Source organism: Salmo salar, chromosome 01 (assembly GCF_965601325.2).
Source record: "Salmo salar chromosome 01, fSalSal1, whole genome shotgun sequence".
NCBI lineage: Eukaryota > Metazoa > Chordata > Actinopteri > Salmoniformes > Salmonidae > Salmo > Salmo salar.
The window spans coordinates 22,015,245-22,037,500 of NC_138291.1; the positions used below are offsets into that span (position 1 = coordinate 22,015,245).

The 22,256-nt window shown below is 45.4% G+C and overlaps 1 protein-coding gene across 1 annotated transcript in view; it reads right to left on the reverse strand.

The window, feature by feature from the left end:
* Positions 1 to 477: 477 nt before the first annotated feature.
* LOC106575065 (AT-rich interactive domain-containing protein 1B) overlaps positions 478 to 22,256 on the reverse strand; it is a 196,546-nt gene continuing 174,767 nt past the window's right edge. Inside the window, exons 8-18 of the mRNA XM_082971199.1 lie at positions 17,532 to 17,693; positions 17,173 to 17,382; positions 16,641 to 16,851; positions 9,190 to 9,334; positions 6,882 to 7,060; positions 5,654 to 5,780; positions 5,457 to 5,576; positions 5,285 to 5,360; positions 4,105 to 5,137; positions 3,841 to 3,971; positions 478 to 3,629 (exon numbers count right to left, since the gene is read on the reverse strand). Of these exons, the coding sequence (XP_082827325.1) occupies positions 1,671 to 3,629; positions 3,841 to 3,971; positions 4,105 to 5,137; positions 5,285 to 5,360; positions 5,457 to 5,576; positions 5,654 to 5,780; positions 6,882 to 7,060; positions 9,190 to 9,334; positions 16,641 to 16,851; positions 17,173 to 17,382; positions 17,532 to 17,693 (4,353 nt within the window). The 3' untranslated portion in view covers positions 478 to 1,670. The remainder of the gene's footprint in view (positions 3,630 to 3,840; positions 3,972 to 4,104; positions 5,138 to 5,284; positions 5,361 to 5,456; positions 5,577 to 5,653; positions 5,781 to 6,881; positions 7,061 to 9,189; positions 9,335 to 16,640; positions 16,852 to 17,172; positions 17,383 to 17,531; positions 17,694 to 22,256) is intronic.

Genomic DNA, 22,256 nt, shown 5'->3' on the forward strand with positions numbered 1-22,256 from the left:
CAGAGTAAGGTACTTAAATGTTACCCAGAAATGATTTGATATTGAGATAAAAATGGCTGCATTGGGCCTTTAACAATATGAGAGCTTGGGACTATAAAGTTCTATCTCCAATTTGATCAGCATTTTGTTCTGTTCAATGTTCTCTTCCTATACAGGGTGTGTTTGTAAATTCACTCTGGCTATCTACTCCAATTTCAGAGTGTGCCAGAGCACAGAATAACTGACGAATTTACGAACACCCGTTGAATAGGGCCGGTGTCACTAAACGTTGGCAAAAAAGCGTAATTAAATTGTTGCTAGCAGCACAGTTACAGTCACCAGTGTGCGCTCTTTTTGCAGATAGAACGCTACAGTCCCAAGCTCTCAAATAGTCAATGTACATTTTATTCATAACATGCTGGAACATAGAGTATAAATATGTATATCAAGTCAAAGACAGTCAATGAGTCAGAAGAAAAAAGGCAGATTTACAATGAGTTGTCATATCTTGTGTGTGTTGTGGGTTCTTTTCTGAGGTTTATTTTTGAACTACATTGTCTTGGCTCAAAAATATACCCATTTACATGAATGGAGGACATACAATAAAATAAATATATTCACAAGTTCTGTAACCTCAGCTAGTTATCCCTGACCCTGGCACTTTCACATTTGATCACCAAATATTGTTTTGATCAGCTTGAAGCTATAGTACAATGCGTAGAGGAACGTTATACATACAGAGACCTACACAACCTCCAGGTTCAAATATCTGACCCCAATAACAAAATATGTATAATAACAATAACAAATCTCACCAATAATAAAAAGTAGTTGTAATAATCTGAAACTTTTTTTGATAGTGAATGTAGAGTCAACCAAAACTCAAAGAAAGTGAAGGTGTTTCCAATGTACAACAGTCTATATACAGTACATAGCGCCAACTTGAGTTAAAAAGGAAATAAAACAAATGCAACACAAGTGCTTAAGATACTGTTCTTTTGTGAAAGTTGACTCCCAGATGTAGTAGCAATGATTGACAATAATGAAGCAAGTCAAACATTTGACACTGTTAAAATGAGGACAATCTTTTCAATTTTTTCTAATTGGCTGATGCAACACTGCCTACCCATGGTCAAAATTACATATTGCAAGTGCCATGAACAGACAACTTGCACTAGGCCTATTGCACATTTTCTCCAGCAATGGAAACGTTTACATGTTTGTTTAAAATCAGTGTTTTCTTTTTCTGAAAGTTTGGCAAGTTAAGTTTTATCCACAATATTTTTCACATTTTAAATAAATATGATCTTTGTAAACAAAACAAACCACATACGGTCAATACAGATTTGAACATTTATACAATTCCAAAACATTTCAAAAGAGAAAAATGAAATGAAAGAATCCTCTCCAAAATCTGGCACCAGCTTTGGTTAAACAAAAGAAAACATAAGAAAAATAAGTATTCAAACAATATACACTTAAACAACAGCAGGTATTAAATATCTGTATTAAAATCATCTTTCAAATCCCAAAACCAAAGCGTTAATGGGGGCAGAGGAGCTATATATATATTTATATATAAAAAAAAAGTTCTTCCATTTCATTTAAATAAAAATATAAAACCACAGAATAACGTGTTCCTCTCATCGTCTCTCTGTCTGTCTCTTGGCTCAGGTCCGTCTATCCTGCTGTCATAATTTCTTTACAAACTGAAAAAGTACTTCACATATGATGCTGGCCACCCCCTGGTTGAGCACAGAGGAGATGGAGATGTCCAGGATTCGTCCCTCATACAGGACAAACTCTGGCCTGTTCTCCTCCACCTTGGCCATAGCCAGCAGAGCTTTGGCAGCCCGACACATCATGTTAATGCTGGGGGGCTCCATGGGGGGGGGGTGGGCCATGTGCAGCATGCTGTGGGGGTTCTGCTGGTACTGGGCCATGCTCACTCCGTCCTCCAGGAAGCCCATCAGGTTACCCACACTATTCTTCTGTATGGCGATGGCGCGTGCTGCTGTGGAGTCTCCCTGAGCCAGGTTGGAGAGGGTGGCCACGGCCATCTCGCGGTACACCTGGTTCTTACGCTGGCCCACGTAACGCACCAGGGTGGCGTACAGCTTCTCCTGGCGGCTGAAGGGCGGCGTGGCCAGCAGCAGGTCCACGTTGTTGTCCTGAATGCTCAGCTTGCAAAGGCACTCCAGCACCAGTCTCTGGGGGGTGAGGGGCGAGTGGGGGGCGGCCGAAGAGAAGGGGTCCTGGGCCTCGGCAGAGGGACACACCATCCAGTGGAGCAGGCCGTTCAGGATGGGCAGGCAGATGGTCTCAGGGTAGAGGGACAGGTCCAGCTGGCCGGAGATGTTAGCCAGAGTGACCAAGGTGTTCTCCCTGAGTGTAGCGAGACAGTTCCACCACCACTCGTCCTTACTGCAGGCCAGGCCCCGCTCCTGCACCTCCTGTCTCTGGTAGCTAGGTGGCGTCCTCTTCCTCTCTGGGTGCAGGTGCTGTAGCAACAGCAGTCTGCCCAGGATAAGCACCAGGCCTGGGTGACGGGACATGTCTGAGTCGTTCCCAGGGATGAAGGAGAGGCTGCGGATGATGTTGGACACACAGAGGCAGCGTTTGGCCAGGGAGTCCTGCCAGGGAGAGGACGTGGAGAGGGGAGCCTCGTCCAGACAGCGGGGCTCGTCCTCTAGCAGGGTGATGTGCTGGTGGCCCCCTCCCTGGTGCAGCCTGAAGGGGTAGGTGGGGGCAGAGTGGGTAGAGTGACCCTCTGACAAAGCCCCTAACCGGGCACACAGTATATCATCGATGGTGGCAGTGATACCCTTCTCTGTCTGCTTTCCCACCTCTGTGTCCTGTTCTTTATTGAGACTGGCACATTCCTCTCTCTCTCCCTCCATCCTGTCAGGTTGCTCTCCCCTGCGCTCAAAGTGGGCCTGGATGTGGGCGGTGGAATCACCCCCGCCTGCCTGCCAGTGGAGCAGTCCGCTAGTGAACTCTGTCACGTGACCCAGCTGCTCTGTCATATCCTCAATCAGGTCCTCTTTGTGCAGGATCTTGACAGGGAATTTGTCGTACTTGCTGGCCTGTTGTGGCCTTGGCTCGTGCTCTGAAGGAGCCTGATAAGGAGAGTCTTCCTTACTTTCAGCTGAGGCTTCCTTACTCTCAGTTGGCTTTTCACTCTCCTCTTTCTCTTTCCCCTTTTCTTTCTCCCCATCCTCTTCTTTCTCCCCCTCCTCTTCTTTCTCCCCCTCCTCTTCTTTCTCCCCCTCTTCCTTCTTTACCTTAATCTCGGCTTCAGATTCCTCCTTTGTTCCCTCAGGGGCTGGTTCCGTTGCATTGGGGGGTGACATCACTTCCGCTGTCATTTTCTCTGTGATGTCAACAGGTTTCTCTTCCCGCTTTTCTACTTCCCCCTTCTCCGTCTCCCCCCTCTCCACCTCCTGCTCCTGCTCCTGCTCAGGCTCTGGTTGGCTGGCCTCACAGTCCATCTCAGGTTCAGAGGTCAGCTCCTCCCCCTGGTCACAGGCTTCAGCCCCAAGGAGGGTCTTCTGGCCGATGGTCCCTATCTCATACTCCTCCAGGATGCCAAAGATCTCCATCACACAGCGTCTGAAGTACTCCACTATCAGCTCCAGGAAGCCAGGCAACTGCAGACAACAAAATAACACATGGCATTAGGGCACTTTAGCGTCCCTTATTATCTACAGCGTATTCTGATAAAGATGTGTTGCTTTGTGTTGGGGTGGAGAACTGTCAAGCATGACTAAATGTAAATAATTTCAGAGTGACATCAAGACTCAATCCCGGTATGGTTAAGAACGATAGTAAGAGAAGAGTGTGCAGAGTGTCTCCAGTTACCTGTGTGAGAGTGAAGGAGGCCACAGATCTGTCATCATACAGCAGGATGTTGATGGTGTCCAGGGCCCACGTACTCTCACCCAGCAGACCTGACTTCAGAGACATCATCACTCGCCACGCCTCTGGGGTTCCTGTGGAGAACACAGGGGTTAGAGGAGAAAGGTTTGTAATTAATACCTGTCACAGATATCAAGATGATCACCATAATCCCAGTGCTAGTTTGACTTTACAGGACATTAGAAAGACATTAGAAAGATCTCTTACCAGTGTCTTTTGAGGTAATTTTGCGACGTGGCTTGAAAACGGGCATGGTGGCCTCTACAGATCCTAGAGGGTAGTTGAGATCTCTCAGCAGGTTAGGTGCGACTTGGCCTTGGTGCCCATTACCCTGCCCTGGCATGGGGATCCCTGGTTTGCCTGGCATCTTCATGGAGCCCATAAAGACAGCTTTGTTGGGGGACATGCGTGCCTCCATGGAGCGCTGGAAGGATCCGGGGCTGGGGGCTCGGGGCAGGTGGTTTGTCATGGAGGGGGAGGTCTGGTATGCAGAGGGGGGCTGGCGGGAGGACATGGGGGTCATACCACCTGACATGTAGGAGGACTGACGATGGCCTCCGTGCCCAAGCCACTGACCATCCTGGATGGGTCGGCCCTCCAAATCATCTCCTCTCCCCATAGGACCGTATGGCGGTACCTGGGAGGTTGCCCCCTGTCTGTTGGGGTAGGGATAACCCATGTCTGTACTAGAGGGCCACATGTTGGGCCCCTGGGGTCCTTCCACTCCGTTGTTAGAGGGTGGCCCCCCGGACATCATCTGGGGGCCCATGGGGTGCTGGGGGTGCTGCCCCTGGCCAGAGGCCTGCATGCGCTCTCGGCTATAGGGGGAAGGGTAGGGGAACTGGCCCTGCATGGGCCTCCTCTCAGGTCCAGAGTAACCAGTGGTGTAGTGGTTGTACATGTCAGGCTGCTGGCCCCTATACTGCATGGCATACATCTCCCCCTCATGTCTCTTTGCTGGGGGGCCGTACATCTCCCCCTCAATTCTCTTTGCTGGGGGGCCGTACATCTCCCCCTCATGTCTCTTTGCTGGGGGGCCGTACATCTCCCCCTCATGCCTCTTTGCTGGGGGGCCGTACATCTCCCCCTCATGTCTCTTGCCTGGGGGGCCGTACATCTCCCCCTCATGCCTCTTTGCTGGGGGGCCGTACATCTCCCCCTCATGCCTCTTTGCTGGGGGGCCGTACATCTCCCCCTCATGTCTCTTGCCTGGGGACCCGTACATGCCCTCCATGGGGCGCTTGTATCCATGTGGAGAAGCAAAAGATTCCAAGGTGATTATTTTATTCCAATAACATTCAATACTAAACCAATCATTAAACTAAACTCTGCTGTGCCTGCATCACGAGGCCTGCTCAATGAGCTCCTTAGTGTGTCTGTCTCTCACCTGTTGTTGAGGGTACATCCCTGAGGGGTGCATTCCATATGACATGCCAGGGTACTGCTGCGCGTAGCCTTCGTGTCTGCAGAGGAGGAAATCAATTAGTCGCTGATGAACAGAAAGGAAGTTTCTAGACATCAACACTAACACTATTATGGTGGATGGTGGTGCTCCTCACCTCTGCTGGGAGGGGTATCTGTTGGGAGAGTAAATGCTGCCCTCGCTGTTGGAAGGTCCCATGTTGCTCTGGTTCCCGGGGGGGCCCATGCTCCCCTCCATCCCCATCAGATGGTCTGGTCTGGAAGACAGACAGTCAAGCCTTTAGTTTGCATGAATACATGTAAACAATGCAGAATTGGTTTCTAAACTGCTTACCTCCTGTCGTAGCCTGGTCCATATGGGTACTGGGAGCGCTGGCCCATGCCTGATGTAGACCTGCCATACATATCCTGTATGCCACCACTTGACATCTGGCCTGGCATGTAGGGCTCCCCTCCTGCCACTGTGGAGAATGACCAGAGGAACACAGTATGAATGGACAGTATGCTGAAAACACAGTTTATATTTCTAGTGTTGTTGATGTAATGCTTTATTCACTAGGTGGCACTAGTCTCCTACTAATAATAATATCTTTCAGCATGATCAGGAGATCCTGCAATGTCCTGTGATGAAAACCCAGCTATGTTATTCACTCAGAGACAACATTTCTCAGAACCCAGCATCCAAACTCCAATCATCCTCTGCTCTCAGAGGTGAACCAATCCAAATGAACAGTCGGTCAAATCAGGTGTTGCCCAAAAGACGGAAAAAAAACAACATTAAGTAAAAAAGGGAAAATGGAAAGATGAAGCTAGGACGAGAGACATACAATGACATCAGTGTGACTAATATATGCAAAGTGCCTTTGACAAACAGCTTTGACGTTCCAGTCATACCAGTAAAAGACAGGTATCTGTCCCACTCTGTAAACCACCAGCCAGCTGGCCTGCCTGCCTGCCTGCCTGCCTGCCAGCCTGCCTGCCTGCCTGCCAGCCTGCCTGCCTGCCTCCCTGCCAGCCTGCCTGCCTGCCAGCCTGCCTGCCAGCCTGCCTGCCTGCCAGCCTGCCTGCCTGCCTGCCTGCCTGCCTGCCAGCCTGCCTGCCTGCCTGCCAGCCTGCCTGACTCCCTGCCAGCCTGCCTGCCAGCCTGCCTCCCTGCCAGCCTGCCTGCCAGCCTGCCTCCCTGCCAGCCTGCCAGCCTGCCTGCCAGCCTGCCTCCCTGCCCGCCAGCCTGCCCGCCTGCCAGCCTGCCTGCTAGCCTGCCAGCCTGCCCGGCACGGTGCTCAGACAGACAACTAACAACCCTAGTAGAGGACACAGTGCCCATCGCACTGCTGGACTTCTAGTTGTAAGTTCCTGTAAAACATTACAAGAATGTTTAAAAAAGATATATATATAATGTTGTCACATGCAATTTAGTCTGGCGTGATGTTATTAAAAAGTTCTGAGAAAGTCGCAGTAGGACTACACTCTGCATTTGCCATGTTTGTACAACTCATCAGCTTATTGCTATGTACTGTATGGTGGTAAGTCTGTGCCAGTGCCTGGGTTCATGGTCTACTCACCCTTTCTCATGCCAACGAAGGGGTCCTTCTCGTACTGCATCCTCATCATCATGTTAGGGGGCATGTTGACCCCTTGCTGGTACACACCCCCAGAGCCCCCCAGGGGGAGAGAGTTACGCTTCTGGAAGGCCGGGTCGCTCACCTCAGAGAACGGGTCCTGCACACTCACAACACTGCTCCTAGAGATAGAGGGAGAGGGGTAAAAGGTGAGGATCTAGATCAGGGCTGTCAAATTCATTTTTCCCCGGGGGGCGCATTCGGTCTTCAACGAGGTCCGTAGGGCCACATTGAAAAGGTGCTATATTTCATTGTTGTCAAAATTTGCTTAAAATAGTCCATTGTTCTTAGAATTTGGTTTGGGTGATTTTTAGCGAGCTGGACATGGTCAAGAAACTGTATGAATAAAGGTCCTTTATCATTTCTACACAGTTTTCATTAGGTTTTAATCAATTTATAGAATACTGAGTTTGTTTCCCCCACAGTTCACATACATTTTTTTTTCTTTTTTTACTCAAACCACCTGCAGGCCAGATTGGACACCCTCGTTGCCCAGATCCGGCCCGTGGGCCGTATGTTTGACACACCTCTAGACACTTTAATATACAGTGCTTCGGAAAGTATTCAGACCCATTGACTTTTTCCACATTGTTACGTTACAGCTTTATTCTAAAATTGATTAAATAACAAAAACTCCTCAGCAATCTGCACACAATACCCCATAATGACAAAGCAAAAACAGTTTAAAAAAAAAATTAAAAACATAAAAAACATAAATACCTTATTTACATAAGTATTCAGACCCTTTGTTATGAGACTCGAAATTGTGCTCAGTTGCATCCTGTTTCCATTGATCATCCATGAGATGTTTCTACAACTTGGAGTCCACCTGTGGTAAAATCAGTTGATTGGACATGATTTGGAAAGGCACACAACTGTCTAAATATGGTCCCACAGTTGACAGTGCATGTCAGAGCAAAAACCAAGCCATGAGGTCAAAGGAATTGTTCGTAGAGCTCTGAGACAGGATTGTGTCGAGGCACAGATCTGGGAAGGGTACCAAAACATTTCTACAGCATTGAAGTTCCCCAAGAACACATTCTTAAATGGAAGAAGTTTGGAACCACCAAGACTCTTCCTAGAGCTGGCCGCCCGGCCAAACTGAGCAACCGGTGGAGAAGGGCCTTGGTCAGAGAGGTACCCAAGAACCCGATGGTAACTCTGACAGAGCTCTAGAGTTCCTCTGTGGAGATGGGAGAACCTTCCAAAAAGGACTACCATCTCTGCAGCACTCCACCAATCAGACCTTTATGTTAGAGTGGCCAGATGGAAGCCACTCCACAGTAAAAGGTATATGACAGCCCACTTGGAGTTTTCCAAATGCGCCTAAAGACTCTCAGACCATGAGAAGCAAGATTCTTTTTTTGTTTTGTTGGTCTGATGAAACCAAGATTGAACTCTTTGGCCTGAATGCCAAGCAGTCACGTCTGGAGGAAACCTGGCACCATCCCTACGATGAAGCATGGTGGTGGCAGCATCATACTGTGGGGATGTTTTTCAGCGGCAGGGACTAGGAGACTACTCAGGATCGATGCAAAGATGAATGGAGCAAAGAACAGAGAGATCCTTGATAAAAACCTGCTCCAGAGCGCTCAGGACCTCAGACTGGGATGAAGGTTCACCTTCCAACAGGACAACCCTAAGCACACAGCCAAGACAACGCAGAAGTGGCTTCAGGACAAGTCTCTGAATGTCCTTGAGTGGCCCAGCCAGAGCCTGGACTTGAACCCGATCGAACATCTCTGGGAAGACCTGAAAATAGCTCTGCGGTTACCCTCCCCATCCAAAATGACAGAGCTTGAGAAGATCTGCAGAGAAGAATGGGAGAAACTCGGCAAATACAGGTGTGCCAAGCTTATAGCGTCATACCCAAGAAGACTCAAGCCTTTAATCGCTGACAAAAGTGCTTCAACAAAGTACTGAGTAAAGGGTCTGAATACTTATGTAAATGTGATATTTCCGTTTTTTTTTATAAATTAGCAAAACCTTTGAAAAACCTGTTTTTGCCTGTCATTATGGAGTATTGTGTGTAGATTGATGAGGAAAAAAACTATTTAATTATTTTCAAAATAAAGCTGTAACCTAACAAAATATGGAAAAAGTCAAGGGGTCTGATTACTTTCTGAAGGCACTGTACGTACAGTGATACTAACTGAGGTAAAGAGGATATATATGTTATGTATACATACAAACACAGTCACATACACTCTCAGCAGTGAGAGTGCTTGAATGAGAGGGGATCATGGTATACCTGCTGGCTGGGATGGGGGTGACCTGTCCCTGTCCCTGGGGGGTGGTGGCTGGGGTGGGAGGCTTCAGGTCACCTGACATCTCTGCCATGGAGCTGCTGCCTGATGACAGGGGGGTCTGGGGGCCCTGAAGGGACCCTGAGTTAGCTGTTAAAAAGCACAAAAGATAAAGGGAGAGAAAGAGAGAGATAGAGGGGGGAAGCAGAGAGGGGGAACATTTTTAAATCACCTTTATTGGGTTAAAACCCTACAGTACATAAACATTCAACCCTCAGTTGTCATGCACCACTGTGCTCATGTGTAGCAGACTAGCCTGTAAGAACAATTTGAGAGAGAGAAATTGAGAGAGAGAAATGGAGAGAGGAGAGAGAGATACATGGAAAGAGAGAACATTTGAGAGAGCGATAGAACACACAGTTGGTTATAAATGAATAGGAAATGTCCTATTTAGTGTATAGTGACCAGGCAGATTTAGCGTGGGGGGAGCTGAGGAGCGGGGGTTAGGGGGTTGAGAGGGGGTTCCCAGGCCAAAACCTGAAATTCCCTGTTTCCAGCATTTCCCTTATGTAAATGTAACAACCATGCCACCACCACGGCCAAGGACAGGGGTGACATACAATGCCTTCGGAAAGTATTCAGACCCCTTGACTTTTTCCACATTTTGTTTGGTTACAGCCTTATTCTAAAATGTATTACATTGTTTTTCCCCCTGTCAGTCTACACACAATACCCCATAATGGCAAAGCAAAAACAGGTTTTTAGAAATGTTTGCTAATTTATAAAAAATACAAAATAGAAATATCACATTTACATAAGAATTCAGACCCTTTACTCAGTACTTTGTTGAAGCACATTTGGCAGCAATTACAGCCTCGAGTCTTCTTGGCTATGACGCTACAAGCTTGGCACACCTGTACTTGGGGAGTTTCTCCCATTCCTCTGTACAGATCCTCTCAAGCTCTGTTAGGTTGGATGGGGAGCGTTGCTGCACAGCTATTTTCAGGTCTCTCCAGAGATGTTCAAGTCTGGACTATAGCTGGGCCAGTCAAGAACATTCAGAAACTTGTCCCGAAGCCACTCCTGGCTTGTCCCGAAGCCACTCCGGATCTCTCTGTACTTTGCTGTGTTCATCTTTCCCTCGATCCTGACTAGTCTCCCAGTCCCTGCCACTGAAAAACACCCCCACAGTATGATGCTGCCACCAACATGCTTCACCGTAGGGATGGTGCCAGGTTTCCTCCAGACGTGACGCTTGGCATTCAGGCCAAAGAGTTCAATCTTAGTTTCATGAGACCAGAGAATCTTGTTTTCCTGGTCTGAGAGTCTTTAAGTGCATTTTGACAAATTCCAAGCGGGCTGTCATGTGCCTTTTACTGAGGAGTGTCTTCTGTCTGGCCACTCTAACATAAAGGCCTGATTGGTGGAGTGCTGCAGAGTTGGTTGTCCTTCAGGAAGGTTCTCCCATCTCCACAGAGGAACTCTAGAGCTCTGTCAGAGTGACCATCGGGTTCTTGGTCACCTCCCTGACCAAGGCCCTTCTCCCTCAATAGCTCAGTTTGGCCAGGCGGCCAGCTCTAGGAAGAACATTGGTGATTTCAAACTTCTTCCATTTAAGAATGATGGAGGCCACTGTGTTCTTGGGGACCTTCAATGCTTCTTGGTACCTTTCCCCAGATCTGTGCCTCAACACAATCCTTCGACCTCATGGCTTTGTTTTTGCTCTGACATGCTCTGTCAACTGTGGGACCTTATATAGACAGGTGTATGCCTTTCCAAATCATGTCCAATCAATATAATTTACCACAGCTGGACCTCAAGTTGTAGAAACATCTCAAGGATGATCAATGGAGGCGCAGCGGTCTAAGGCACTGCTTTGCAGTGCTTGAGGCATCACTACAGACCCAGGTTCAATTCCAGGCTGTGTCACAGCCGGCCGTGACCGGGAGACCTATGCGGCACACAATTGTCCCAGTGTTTGGCCAGCCAGGATTTCCTTGTCCCATTGCGCTTTGGCAAGTCCTTGTAGCGGGCTGGGCTCCTGCAACCTGACATCGGTTGCCAGCTGGACGGTGTTTCCTCCAACACATTGGTGTGGCTGGGTTCAGTGAGCAGTGTGCCAAGAAGCAGTGCGGTTTGGCAGGGTCGTGTTTCGGAGGACGCGTGACGTCTCGACCTTCACCTCTCGCGAGTCCATGGGGGAGTTGCAGCGATGGGACAAGACTGTAACTTTCAATTGGTTACAAAAAAAAAAGGATGATCAACGGAAACAGGATTCCCCTGAGTTCAATTTCAAGTCTCATAGCAAAGGGTGTAAATAAGGTTTTTCTGTTTTTGCTTTGTCATTATGGAGTGTTGTGTGTAGATTGCTGAGGATTTTTTTTATTTAATCCATCTTAAAACATAACAAAATGTGGAAAAAGTCAGGCGGTCTGAATACTTTCCGAAGGCACTGTATGTGAGGCCCCAAATCTTTTAGCCTATCAGAAGGCCCGCTGGGGCCTATCTCACTAACAGGGTTGGGTAGGTTACTTTCTAAATGTATTCCATTACAGTTGCTAGTTACCTGTCCAAAATTGTAATCAGTAACATAACTTTTGGATTACCCAAACTCAGTAACATAATTTGATTACATTCAGTTACTTTTAGATTACTTTCCCCTTAAGAGGCATTAGAAGAAGACAAAAATGTATGTTACCAATTGAACGACATCTATTGCAGGGTAAATCAATGTTAAAGTTTACAGTACATAGCTGGCCAGATATGGATGTTAAATTTTACTTTATGGTTTGGTTATGTAGGCTTCTTCTAACCCATCGCTTTCTACTGCATATAATTATACGATTAAATTATATCTTTACATTAATATCTATAATTTATAAGTCCAAAAATGTATGTACCAGCTACAGATTGCCCCTTTAAGTCTATCAAAAGTGAGCAAGTTTGAGCATGTGTCCATTAGGCCTATGGAGTATTATTATTTATCAGCATGAATTAGTCCCACTTTTATTCCATAGGCTGGGATCCGCATTATGCAGCTGTTGCAAGAGCGCATTTTTCACTGGCTGTCCACTGGTTTCAAAAACAATGATTGATAGGCAGCTTAAACTTCTTGAATTCAACCATTATTGGGTTCAAATACACATTTAGATTTCTGTACAGCCATCCACAACAACCATAATCCGTAAGGTGCAAATAGCTAAATGAGAGAGCAGCAGTGTGATTCACATCAATGTGCTATGTAGATATCAATAATAAGTGATATCCGTATCGCCGTAGACTACACCACTGCTCTCAGCCTTACCTCCAAGCATTTATTCAAGTTGGATAATCTTTTGATGCCGACAGCAGTCTCACCATTGGAAGACTGTAGCCTATAAAAGCCTATTCCTGCTCTTTTCCCGCGATCCATCAAACACATTTGGTGTGTCATCATAGTGGTCTCTGAGTTTTGGTCAGAAATGCCTAGGTGGTACAAACTTACACTTGCGCCTTCTTTCAATACTGATTTGAATGTTATTAAGAAAACAGAGAAGTGTCAAAGATTTTTTTTCACAAACATCCTTTCCAAATTTAAAAGTAATCCTTAAAGTAATCATATAGTTTTTCAAAAGTATCTGTCATCTGATTACAATATTTTTGCTGGTAACGTAACAGATTACAGTTACCATTTTTTGTAATCCCTTACATGTAATTTATCACATGTAATCCAATACTCCGCAACCGTGCTCACTAACCACCACACGTTAGCACGAGCCTCAGCACCTGCCTGCCGAGAGTAGAGGGGGAATGCAGGGACTGCTAAGAAGGAGCAGGAGAAGAGGAGGAAGAGAAGAAGAAGGGGGGGAGGAGGAGGAAAAGAGGGAAACAGGAGGAAGAGAAGGCCTCTCTGTGGGAATAGCTCATTGGAGAGCGCCAAACTTGCCGCAGTCGCTGTGGAGAGTTTTATTTTGCAGCTTTTTGAAGATCGTTTTCCATTTTTGGCAGAGTGAACTCAGTGAGGGGTTCATGTGGAGGTTATGCCTGAGGGCACAACTGTAGTTAAAGACGAAGGGGGAGGGTGTCTGTAAGGGTGAGGCTCACCCACATGCAGGCTGTACTGTGCTATACTGTATTGTGCACTCCCTACAGTATATCAGAGAGAGTAACAGACTACTGTACCAGAGATTCGGCCATGCTACACTTCACTCAGGGGTAAGGTAGCTAGAATGATATGAAGCTAGTATCATACCATATGATGCATAAATTATATGATGCCATGGCTATGAATTTTTCAGCGCATAGGAATATTAAATTATTGAAGGTCTGTAACAACACAGGAAACTATGTAATGCCACGCAGCATTACACATGAAGACCCTACAAAGCGAAAGAGGAAAAAGGCATGTATGAAGTAGGAATGAAGGAAAACATGATGGCTAGTTTTAGAAGATAAGAGATGCTGGATATGTGATTGAGCGTTTAGTGTAACAGCTCCTCTGAAACAGCCTTCATGGCCTTTCTCTGCACCGCACGCCTCTAACAGGAATAAAGAATGGCTTAAAAAATTCATACTACTTCTGAATTATTCAACAGTACCCCCTGCCACCACAACAGTTAGAGGGTAGAGGGAGGGAGGGAGGGAGGGAGGGAGGGAGGGAGGGAGGGAGGGAGGGAGGGAGGGAGGGAGGGAGGGAGGGAGGGAAAGGGGATACCTAGTCAGTTGCACAACTGACTGCATTCAACCAAAATGTGTCTTCTGCATTCAACCCAACCCCTCTGACTCAGAGAGGTCTGGGGAGCTGCCTTAATCCACGTCATCATGTCTGTATGCCTGTTTCATATCAAATCAAATGTATTTATAAAGCCATTTTTACATCAGCAGATGTCACATAGTGCTATACAGAAACCCAGCCTAAAACTCCAAACAGCATGTCTGTCTGCCTGCCTATTTGTCTGTCTGTCTGCCTGCCTGCCTGCCTATTTGTCTGTCTGTCCGCCTATTTTTCTGCCTGCCTGCCTATTTGTCTGCCTGTCTGCCTGCTGCATCTGAGCGATGGGAGCAGTTGTTGTCGGGGGTTAACTTCTTTGCTCAAGGGCAGAACTGCAGATTTTTCAACTTTGCTGGTTCGGGGATTTGAACCTTCGGTTACTGGTCCAGCGCTCTTAACCTATAGGCTACCTGCCTCCCAGAGAGAGAGAGGGAGAGAGAGAGAAAGAGAGGGAGAGAGACTGATGCTTTCAGTGGGGCTGGGAGAGAGGGAGTGAGGGACAGAGGGGGAGAAAAGGAGAGGGCATGGGGTGGTCTTTGGGATTCTCCTCTCTCCAGGATATCTCCTCTGCTCCATAGCCAAGCCTTCCCTGTAGCTCAGTTGGTAGAGCATGGTGTTTGCAACGCCAGGGTTGTGGGTTCGATTCCCACGGGGGGCCAGCACAGAAAAAAATGTATGAAATTGTATGAAATGTATGCGTTCACTACTGTAAGTTGCTCTGGATAAGAGCGTCTGCTAAATGACTAAAATGTAAATGTATGTAACTCAGAAACTAAACAATGGATCCAGTGGTTACTGGAGGTTAAGAGCATTCCTATCCCTCAGATGCTGCAGACAGGCAGAAAAATTGGCAGGCAGACAGACATACAAATAGGCAGGCAGACAGACATGCTGTTTGGAGTTTTAGGCTGGGTTTCACTTTGTGACATCTGTCGATGTAAAAATGGCTTTATAAATACATTTGATTTGATTTGAAACAGGCATACAGGCATACAGACAGACAAGCATATAAACAGACAGGCAGGCAGGCAGACAGACAACACTGGGAGGGAGGCAGACAGGAAGTAAGGCAGACAGGCAGGCAGACAGACAGACAGGGATACAGATAGGCATACAGGCAGGCAGACAGACAACACTGGGAAGGAGGCAGGCAGAAAGACAGGTAGACAGGCAGGCAGACAGACAACACTGGGAAGGAGGCAGGCAGAAAGACAGGTAGACAGGCAGGCAACACTAGGAGGGAGGGAGGGGACATTTACACAGCGTGAACCCAAGTGCCCTTTATTCTACGTTTAGAGAGAGAGAGAAATGAGGGAGCGAGAGGAAGAGAGAGGTGTGTGTGAGTGTAAAGGTTGATGACATAAGACAGAAAGCGCTGGCTCACAGGTGTGTGAGTGTAAAGGTTGATGACATAAGACAGAAAGCGCTGGCTCACAGGTGTGTGAGTGTAAAGGTTGATGACATAAGACAGAAAGCGCTGGCTCACAGGTGTGTGTGAGAGTGAATAGAGGTTGACTGGAGGTCAGCGTTGTTAATATCCATTATTCCATCCTCATGAATCAATCTCAGGGGGATCCCCCTCCCCTCCTCTGACTCCTCCCTCCCAACAACTCCTCTTTGCTGCTCAACAGCTTTCTCTACTCTGTGACATCATCACCTAGCTGTCAGCTATACACTGACATGGTCAGTGAAGCAGGCAGCCAGGCAGGCACCTGGGAGCAGGATTGATGGCTGGATAGATAGCGGGATAGTTAGTAGGTGTTAGAGATAGATAGACAGATAGACAGATCGGGCCAACATGAGGTCTCTCCTGTGTTAAGAGCACAGTGCGGACATGGTTCTCTCTCCTCTTCAATCAATCACACAGCACTATGTCATCTACTGTAAGTGGAGGTAATAACGACTGCTCTGGTTCTTAAATGTACACATATTTAATTCTGCTTCAGCTTACAGTATATTCTATTTTAGTGTATGTTCCAGTAAATAGATGCACTGACCTGGCTCAAAATGAAGGTAAATATTCATATCAGAAGGTTATGTCTCCATCAAGAGTCTAAGAGGCTGGGATGCAGACATATGGCTGAGTAGGTGTATGTCTACGTGTGTGTGTGTGTGTGTGTGTGTGTGTGTGTGTGTGTGTGTGTGTGTGTGTGTGTGTGTGTGTGTGATGAAGGTAGGTACTCCTCTCCAGCCCTTTAGTAAAAGCAATCTGGTGTGACTCAGGCAGCTGAGGTGTTGGTGTTCTATTTAAAAAGCAGGGTAGGTCACTCTTCTCATCACCACTCTGAATTAGAGATGTGACCTTCACGCTCCAGCTCTCTCTCCTTAGCTGGGCACCGTAATTGTGCTTAGAAACACAGTGTCAGGGACAACATGCAAATCAAAAACTTTGTCTTATAAATAGCATAGCAGCATAACCCAGAATTACATGACTTAACATTTTTAACACGGTAATCACATCAAGCCATATCTCTGCTCAGAGGTGCTGTAACTTGCTTGTTTTTAATGTTGTTCAAAATGCTATTCCAAGACACCATACCAGTCCGAGAAAAGGCACACATTCTCCCATCTAGTAAGACTATCTTGCTGGTGCATTGAAGTCAGCATACAGTACAGTTTCACCTGATACAATGTAAAATCATTACTATCATCACCACCATCATCATCACAATCATCATCATCATCAGTGTCAGTGTCGGTCCTTACCAGGAGAGGGCGGCTGCACCTTGGCCTGCTTCCTGTTGTCCCCCCCAGTCCCAGTGTTGCTGTCGGCCGGCTGGTCCTCTCCTCGCTCCACCTTACACTCATAGGCAAACAGGTACTGGATGTACTGCTTCTTCAGACAGCTGGCTGAGCTACTGGAGGTACCAACACTCAGATTGGTGGACAGCTCACGCCACTTCTTGTTCTTGTTCACCTTTGAGGGGAGGGGAGAGGATGTATGGAGGAGAGGAAGGATGGGAAGGGAGACAGGAAAGCATTAATACAATGGCATGTTAGTCCACTGTATGTATCCTGGCTTGAAACTACTAAACATTTGCTTTTCCCCACTTCAAAGCTACTACCAAATAAGTGATATTGACAAGTTTAATAAACCACATCGATAGTGTATAGCGCTACGGTATTTCAGTCCAGCAATACATGAGAAAAGCACTGATATTTCAGTCCTGTAAGACATAAATCAGTATATTTCAGTCCTGTAAGACATAATGAAATGAACTCAGTGGTTGTCTCTCACCATGGCTAGGCCCCCTATCTCCCTGACAGCCATGTAGAGTCTGCAGAGGTCCAGGGGCTTCTTGCCCACGGCGGGAAGGTGGGGGACAGGTGTACCCCTCTCCTCCATGAAGGACAGGTACCGGTCCACCCAGCCACGCCTCTCCGGCTCCCCACCCATATCATACAGGCGCGTGATTCGCTCGTTAGTCATGGTGGACGAGTTGAGCTTCTGAGTCGGAAGAGATGGAGAGAGATATGGAATTAGCTCCAACCTTGCAAACTTACACAACTACTGAAATCAGTCATCGTACTGGAAAAAAACAACAAGAAATAAAACATTGGAAGATATTGGTTAAATTGTAAGGAGGCGTGTCATACAGGGCTGGAGGGAGTCTTTGGCCAGACGGGGCTGCTGATGCTGTCACTGTCATCCCCATGGTAGGAGGACAGGCTGGCTGGGCTGGGGGACAGGGGAGAGGGGACAGGCATGGCACCAGGGGTGGTAGGCTGGGAGACACACTGGGATCCACTGTGCCCATCCTGTAACAGAGAGAGAGAGAAACAGAGAGAGAGACAGAGGGAGAGAGAGACAGAGGGAGAGAGAGCGAGAGAGAGAGCGATATATATGTATATATATATATATATATATATATATATAGAGAGAGAGAGAGAGAGAGAGAGAGAAAAGGAGGACAAAAACCAAGGGTGAGCACTTGTTGAGTGTTATGTAGGGTTTCCACCACTTCCAAATTCGCCAGACAAAGCTCCGCCCCCATTCATTTTCAACGGGAGCACAAGGAGCAATGCACAGGGGATTGTGGGAAGGTGAGGGGCGCAAACCCTGCTAGCGGAGCGATAGAAAAAGTTCAGCTCTGCTCTACTTTATGCAAATTGAACACGGCCACCGCTGCAATTAACCAATCAGGTGGGAGCAGACGTTTGCGTGAAAATCTTCCGTTCATGAAACATAGTTCTGCGTGTCATTAGTTCCGGGCATGCACAACCAAAAGAGATGGAGGAAAGCCAATCATCGCTGTGTCTGGTTTTCCAATTCTGTATGATTTTGCTTTGCTACACTCTTAGAAAAAAGGGTTCCAAAAGGGTTCTTTGGCTGTCCCCATAGGCCAACCCTTTTCAATTCCAGGTAAAATCCTTTCTGGTTCCATGTAGAACTTGCTGTGGAAAGAGTTATATTTGAAACCTAAAATGGTTCTACTTGGAACCAAATGTGTTCTACCTGGGACCAAAAAGGGTTCTTCAAAGGGTTCTCCTATGGGGACAGCCGAAGAACCCTTTTAGGTTCTAGATCACACAAGCGTGTAGAATACAGAGACAAAATCATAAGGTCAAGAGGATTGCAGAGACTGTTGGTGTTGATGGTGGGTGAAGAGAGATTTGCACAACAAAGTTTGCTTGTGCTGCTAGTTAGTTATGAACCTCAATCAACCTAAACCTCAAAACTGTGATCAAACCCAGCATTTGTGAATGTGTTGAGTAAATTAAATTGTAAAATTTGCCCAGAAAGTACCAGTAACACACATTATAACAGTGCTAATGATTCACTTAGCATGCATTTCCCATGTAATATGCTACCAATTCGATTATAGTATCATAACAATAAAATGTTCATATATTATAGTTAATGGCTCTTTCATTATACTTGTGTCATGACATTGATGATGAAAGCTCACTTCCTGTAAAATACATAGGCCGACATACACATGACTGGGTACTTTGGGTAAAGGAAATTGTGGCTTTGAATTGCAAACATTGTTGTGCAAATCTCTCTTTAACCACCATCAACAACAACATCTCTACAATCCTCCTCCATGCCATTGACCTTCTGATTTTGTCTGTGTATTCTAAAATCATTCTCAGCAAATAAACAAGGTATAATTACAACGCTCCCCATGCCCCATTATTTTCCTTTTTGACATTTTAATTACCCTACAAATTGTCAGCTCCTTATTTTCATGTACAGTACTGTACCTAGGGTTGCATTTGCACTAAACAATTTCATGTCAGAAAAATAATGTAGAAAATCTGGCTTATGGTTAGCCTCATATACATTATCTACTGGTATAATTTTTAAATTGAGAACATATAGCTAGCTCAACAATATACAATTGATGTGTGAGTTTAGCTTTTCTCTGCTTCAGATGTACAATGACAAGGGCACATTGATTGCACATGTTCATTAGGCCAGTTATGCCATCATATTGTAGGCATATGGCTATGGCTGCATTGGTGGTGCATGCCATTATGATAAGCTGCAAAATGGGTTCACATGGCTGATATCCTGAGACAGAGTGACAATCAAATAAAACCGATTGGAGAGCTCACATCTGGACAAAAAGGTAATGTTAGTTTGAGAAAGCAACAAAGTAACACAGATCCCCTTCACACCTTTTTATTGCAAAATTGCGATCTGTGATGAATGAACATTGACACGAGTTCTTCTTGAATATTGTTTTTAAGTTAACAATTAAAACAAGTTTTAAAACTTCACTTCAATTAATCAACATTAAATTAATCAAAATATAATTTCAGAATGTACAAATAATCTAACTTGTTTGTAAATGTTAGACATTAGTAAGTAAACTACTATTACTAAAGCATAATTTCTAGGTGAACAAAAAAGTCCTGTCATGACTTTCCTTCCAGGGTGAGGATAAAAGAGAGCCCCCCCCCCTCTCTCACACCAGAGAGGAAGGGGGGAAGTGGGCCAGTTTTATAACTGTAACGACCAGTCATAAGCTTTCTCTCTCTAGCCCGGCAGTACTGAACAAAGGAATATGATGTGTGTAGAGAGAGAATCTGCCGCCAAAACTCCAATATCCAAAAGTGGATAATGAAACAATATTTGTAACATAAAAAAATGTGGGAAATGGTTTGTGGAGATCCAAACAATAATCATGTCAAAAGTGTATTGTTTTGTGATGTCATTAAGGATGGTATAACAAGATAACGGTAACTCTACAAATGTATATGTCCCAGTTATCAGATTTACATCTAAATGTTGTAATTTATATGATTAAATTTGAAACTATTTGTGAGAAGATGAAATGTGATTTTAGCCTTCTAAATGAGATAATTTTTTTTCATATAAACTTTTGCCAAGTCAGTAACCACGCCAACGTGAGCACAGACATTGTGGCAACGTGATGGAACCACCCTCCAAGGCGAGTGCATAAAAGGACTCGCTGAATAATTAACATATTAGACCAGTATACGTGCAGCGCGAGCTGAATACGCTGAAATGGTTGCAATTTCAATACAGACCAGCGTGACCGACAGCATGAGCTGAATGTCACGAAATGGATAGAAACTCTCTAGATTACACAGGAACATTCAGTCTGCAGCTGTTTAAGTACTTTAGTCTGGTAAACTCGACCAAAGAACACCTCTGAAGGATCTTGTCTAGTGAACACTCCGAGACAAAGAAGCCTACTACTACAACTTCTAAGGACATTGTGACCTCTGGTGGACAAATCAGAGACTTCTGTTGAACTGACTCCCCATAGACGGACCGGGCGATTTCAACAGAAAGACGACAAAGACATACAAGTGTAAATATGTGTTGCATTTCTAAATCCATCCGAATGAGTGCTTGTTAGGGTGCTAAATATCCATATTTACGATGAGCGTATTTTCCACATGTATGTACAATAAGCCCACTCTCTGTCTCTCCTGCTCTTTCTCCCCCCCTTTCATTGTGTAACAAGCCATCATATCGGGTTATTCCACTAGAGACTTTTCATTGCATTATGTTAGTAATCAATTCAACCTATACTGTGTGTGTTGATGTATTTCTGTGTGATTCTTTAGTTAGTTAGTAAATAAATAATTAAGCCAATTTGTGTATCGCTGAATCATCATTTAGACTAGGGTTCGTACAGATTTATGAAGTCAACGACTTTCAGAATGAAACTGATATGAGGTAATAATGATTAATGGATGACTGGTATGATAAAGATATATTCTGATATATTCTTGAGTTAATTCGGGAAACGCTAACTCATTAAACTAACTTTTCCCGTGGTGCCCCAAGATTGCTAATGAGTTAATTGTTACATGATTAATTTAATCATGTCTAATAATTAAACATAGTTCATTGATTTAATAAAATAACAGTCGTCACATCAATGATAGCCATGTCACGACAGTCCCTACCAGAGGTGGCCAACCTTGTTCCACTTCCTGATCTACTGAGTGAGCAAACTTCTATTCCAGCACAGAAATAATACACATTATTATCAACTCATTAGGTTTCATAAGTTGAATCAGGAGTGTTAGTGCTGAGCTGGAACAGAAGCCTGCACTCCCAGCATACCTCTAGGAGAAGGATTGGCCTGCTACAGTTGTAATACATTTGTAGCCTACATTATGTGTGACTTTTAACTGTAATCTTGTATAAAACATTTACTAACATAAGTACACATACAACTCATGGCATACAAGGATATGCCAGCAGTCTCCTGGGACATTCACTGGGACCTCTTCATCTATAGACAGGCTTTTGCAGCTCTCCATATCTGAGGACAGACATCACAAAGAAACAGGCTACATTTTATTACAATTAGACAGCACTGACTAAGTGGAGCAGAAATCCTTTCACCCTCTTCCATTGCTGTTATCTATAAATTCATTTGGGGCATGAGTTTTTAATTTACAATGATAAATAGGCTTACATCAAGATAGCAAGCTAAGCTAATATGAAGTTAACTAGCTGATGATATTTCACTTAGCTATAATATGTAAAGTTGGCTAGCTAGATAGCTAATAAGCAGCTCATTAGCCTACACACAGTGGCCTGCTGTAGCTAACTAGCTAGCTAGCTAATAATACATCGGTTTTTTTTCAAAATGTATTTACTTACTTACTTACTCTCTATAGGTTCCCGCATACGCCCACGCCCACGAAGCGGACAACCTTTTGCAGTGAAGAGTTGTCAAGCGGAGGCACCACTTCTGGTCGAAACGTACCGTTAGCGATAGAGACAGAGCGGAATGTATTCGTGTATTGCTCTGTTCTTTCCTCACCCATACTTTCACTCCAACCCTGACTGTGTGTGAACAGAAAGTGAGGCCTCTTGCAAACTGC